At 38.0% G+C, this 5086-nt stretch overlaps 1 protein-coding gene across 1 annotated transcript; it reads right to left on the reverse strand.

Moving 5' to 3' along the window:
* Positions 1-1038: 1038 nt before the first annotated feature.
* LOC117320435 lies at positions 1039-4483 on the reverse strand. The gene is made up of 3 exons (XM_033875064.1): positions 4354-4483; positions 3170-3600; positions 1039-1572 (listed from the first exon to the last, which is right to left on the reverse strand). The coding sequence occupies exons 2-3, from the start codon at positions 3590-3592 to the stop codon at positions 1039-1041; spliced, it is 957 nt and encodes a 318-aa protein (XP_033730955.1). The 5' UTR covers positions 3593-3600; positions 4354-4483.
* Positions 4484-5086: the final 603 nt, after the last annotated feature.

Here is a 5086-nt window from a genome sequence, read left to right on the forward strand (position 1 = left end):
TGGCGTATTTAGAAAAGGGGTATTTCATATTTAGTTTCTACAGCTAAACAGAATCTTTGTGCTCTGAGTGCATAATATATATTATATATATATATAGCAAAAAATATCTTTAAAAAAGATAAACGGCATAGTTTTAATGCTGGTGGTTATGATGTAAAACTGCTGGTGAAATAAATTAGCGAACTAATACGTTTCAGCACGAATAACAAAAGGATATCAGTTTGAATCATTTTTGGTGATAATAAGACTGCATTTGATTCAGGAATATGATTTTATTAATGTGTCAGTTGATAAGATACATCCACTTATTCAGCTTGTTTTCAATCTTAATACATTATTTCGTTTTTAACTGCATATCTACATTTTGCATTTATCGCTACATTGACCAATCACATACTTCATCTTGACCAGTAACGCCACCTGTCGCGTCATATCCGGGGCCAAAAGAATACTCTACCACAATACCCTGTGTTATTCAACTCTCAGACCATCAGTTAATCATTACAGCTGTTGATTAACAATCTGTTTATACCACACGTGGTATAGACTCTGTACGCGTTTTGATTGGCTAACACGGTGAACTTTGACCCAAGCTGCAATTGTTATTGACTTCATCAATAATCTAATGACGTCACATCACCGGGTCCCGGACGTCACCGTTACACTTCAATACGCGAGTTTCACACCACTTCGAAAACGATAGTATTGGAGAGTTCCAATTCGAAAACGAGGCGACCGGTGTTGACATTGACGACGTCAAAATGGCATCTCTTGACGCTGAGGTTGACGTTGAATTGCTTCTTCGTGACATAGATATCGAAGGTTTGCGTAAAATGAAAGTTCCCGACCTTAAACATATATTGCGTTATTATAAAGAATGTATTACCGGAAACAAGAATATGCTTGTTGCTCGTTGCATCGCTTTAAAATCGCGGTTAGAAAGCGCCAATGTCGGTGATGATTTGATTGACAGTTTAAGTTTTGATCCACTGTTTGATTGTGAAGGAGACGTCGATTATGACCGGTTGTATTCCAGTGCTAAAGGTACCAAATACCAAATCTATCTGCAATGTCACGAACAAAAAGTCCAACTTTCAGTCTAACAAGTATCATAAAAAATTCCTCCTCTATTGAAAGTTTTCTTGCTGGACGTTGTTTTTCATTTTGTCTAGCATCATTATTTAGACCAATGTCTTCACCTTTACCTCGCCAATAACGTAGTTTTTCTGCTTTTGGCGATAAGTATTTCAATATGCTCTCAAACACAGAATAGTTAATAAATCCTGTATAGAACAGCATTGCTTTTGGGTCATCTTTAATTTTTTCAATAGAAAAACGATTCCCTTTATATTCATTTAATTGATCTTCCATATCATTTATTTGTGTTGACAGTTTTTCAATTTCTTTCTGTAGAATTTCAATGTCATTCTCACCATCACTATCGGCATGAAAGCTGTAAATGTGGTCGTTATAAGTAGATTGGTTATAATGATCAAACACATTCATCACATCACCATCATCTGTCTGGCAGCCTACATCACAAGTTCCAGGACCTGCTTGAATTCCAATTTCCTAAAACAAAATGAATATAGTCTGCATTAATTCATCATATATACATTTAATTTTCATATCCTAAAAACCAAAAAATCTTAACTCCATACATACACAAGAGGCCCAGAGGGCCTGTATCGCTCACCTGGTTTCACGAGATATGAAACAAGAATGATGCTGAAGTATATTTGTCGCTGGTATTGCTATGTCAATATATATCATAAGCATTTTATATGGGTACATGTACATTGCTTTTATTTTAATACTGAAAATTCCAAAAAGTGCATTAATCCGCAACCTCAGAGGGATGCTACCACACAAATGTGAGTGATATCCATTGCTTAATTTCAGAGAAGAACTTGTTTAGACCAATTGACCCCTTTTGACCCTGCCCCTCAGGTCCATTGGGGGGTCAGCCCCCTCATTTGTACAATTTTGAATCCCCACCCCATAGTGATGCTACCAGGCAAATATGAGCGACAGCCATTGCTCGGTTTCAGAGAAGTCGTTTATATCAATACAGCCAAATTGACCACATTCGGCCCCGCCCCTCAGGCCCCTGGGGGGTCAGCCTCATCATTTGTACAATTTTGAATCCCCACCCCATAGTGATGCTACCTGGCAAATATGAGCGATAGCCATTGCTTGGTTTCAGAGAAGAAGTCGTTTATATGAATAGCTCCAAATTGACCCCTTTTGGCCCCACCCCAGAGGCCCCCAGGGGGTCAGCTCCATCATTTGTACAATTTTGAGTCCCCTACCCATAGGGATGCTTCTGACCAAATTTGTTCAAATTCTGATAAGCGGTTATGAAGAAGAAGTCAAATAAGTCAATTGTTGACGGACGGACGGACAACGGACGCCACGGTATGGCATAATCTCACCTTGGTCCTTCGGACCAGGTGAGCTAATAATGTAAATTATATTTAGTTTTACAAGCTCCGTACTGGAAATTTAGGAGGGATGAGGGACAGTGGTAGCGAGGGTGACTCGTAACCCGGCCAGAGGACCTGCAGGATTTAAGCCCCAGCAGGGGCAGCTATGTTACATATTTGGTCTTAGACAAGTCACTTTCACTCTTCATTGCTACATGCATGCGCATGGTACCAGTGATGGACATGTGGATGTGAAGCGCTACATCGGCTGCATACTCTCCAGAAATATGAGAAATCTTCTGTTTGGTGCAAATTAAATGGACCAATGATTACAGGTAATATAATTAATTATGAACAACATAGAGCTGGTCTAATGGTTGTGATGAATGGTATATAAAAATTTCACATTATTATTATTATTTGGACACCGTTTTGTAGTATCCAAATAAATTTTATTTGTGCTTTTTAGTTTTTGTGCCGTTGTATTGTAATGAAAATATCAGGAAAACTCAAGGAAATATTCACAAAATCACCAAAAATTTGAAAGTGGGGCAGTCCAACTACATCAAACTTTTTTTTCAAGCTAGTTTAGATCTCTCTATATATATGGATCCATAATAAATGCTCCCTTATAACCCACCACACCCACCCCACAGGCCCACACACACTCACTCCTTGCTAGTATATGTCTACTAGTACTATTTTTCTCATTAAAAAAAATCATGGTATTAAAAAAAACTTACCACACCAAATACATGTGGTTCCGAAACATCAAAATTTTCCGAATCATCAACAACAGATTCCAGTGGTAGTCTCATGGTTGTTGACCTCTTCAATGGACATTTTCTGGGAGTATCGATAGTTATCCATGGGAATACTTTTGGTTCCTGGTCTGGTTTTAAAGTCCATTTTTTACTAACAAGTGCAATGGAAATTTGCTCCTTCTTAAAATGATCGGAACATATAACAGTATTTAAATTCATATAAAATCCATCTTTGCCATCTTGCCTTTTTATCAATGAACACCAGCGCAGCTTTAACTTCCTGTCTTCCAAAACCTTTTTTGGTACTTGAAAAAAATGTATTTCTGTGCTTGTCCCATCTTTCTTGAAGGCAAAGTTGTCACATCCATAAACACAACACTGCTTCCCTTTGGATTTCGGCATATCTGACTCTGTGGATATGGATTATTGAAAATATTTAAGTATATGTAAATGCAAAGATGTTAATATTTACAAAGGTTGGACTGAATAAAATAGAAACGGACTTTATCAACTCAGGGCTTTTTCTGGGGGCTTTTTGGGGCCGTTAATGGGCCCCATTCCCAATTGAAATTATTACATATTTTAGCCAAATTCCCAAAATTTGCAGTTCACTCCTGAAAAAAACTTTCCCAATCCAACAATTTTCTTCCCAAAATGAGACAAAAAGGCCCTTTCCCAAACGAGTGAGAAAAAGCCCTGCAACTGGAAATGACGAGAAGTAGGAATGTAGTTCACAATTGTAACAATGGTTGTGTAAACTTGTGTAGTTCATTCGCTATACGCACGTCGTTACTTACATGACTTAGGCCTCTATATATAATTATTGATATATATGTTCCTGGTATCGTACTCGTAGATACGTCTAGCACTGACAAGACAATTGTCGTTAACCGACCAACAACAGTGAACAGTGTGATTGCCCTACTCCTAAAAGACCGATAGGAACACTAAACATACACAAATGTATGCAAAACAATAATATAACCCCCCCCCCCCCCCCCCCCCTCCACAACACGCACATTGTATGATTGTATCGTTTTGTTTTCTAACTTCAGTTGTTAAACAGAAAATCTTTGTATTGTTTTAATGCATTAATAATAATAAATTGATTCTAATTGACCAAATTGTGCTGTACTCTTAATTTCTTTCGTAAATACGCTTACCTGCCAATGCCGTTTCAACGTATCAACAAACAAGTCAACACCGGTCGCCTCGTTTTCGATCGGAACGCGAAAGAGTTCTGCTAAGGGGAGGTAAAAAAACGTAACAAAACATTCTGTGGGAAAAGGGTGTATTGCATACGCAAAATTATACTAGGCCACGTTTCCCTTTAATTTAAGCCGATATTATTGTGGTAGAAACAGGTCACACGACTCGAAATTGTTGGATATGGAATTTATTTCACACTCGTAAGTTATTTTTTAAAAGTTGCCCTAAAGCTCGTGTCTTTTGTAACTTTAAAAAAATAACTTACTCGTGTGAAATAAATTCCATATCCAACAACCACTCGTTGTGTAACCTCTATTTATACGGCTATGTCGAAAAAAATAGAATCTGTCACAGTATCCTTCGGGGAACTGTCACAACGTAGAAACTAGAGGAAACACTATCGCACACCTAAAGTAGGAGGTTTCATCTTAACAAACATGCTACCCTGTCAGAGGAAAGAGAAGGTTTTTTTTACGGATTGCGGGGTTAACCTCTAAACAAACATTGGGGTCACTTCTCGAGTCACGCGCTTCTGAATATGTGATGGTTTTTCTTGCCAAGTCTTTGTGCCAGGACCGATGATTTGAAAATTTAGAGAACAAGGCAAAGGTTGAATAAATGAATATGTAATTACAACATGAACGTTTGGCTAGCAAAGCTGGGATGTCTCAGACTGAGCAGACATTT

This window comes from Pecten maximus, chromosome 1 (assembly GCF_902652985.1).
Source record: "Pecten maximus chromosome 1, xPecMax1.1, whole genome shotgun sequence".
NCBI lineage: Eukaryota > Metazoa > Mollusca > Bivalvia > Pectinida > Pectinidae > Pecten > Pecten maximus.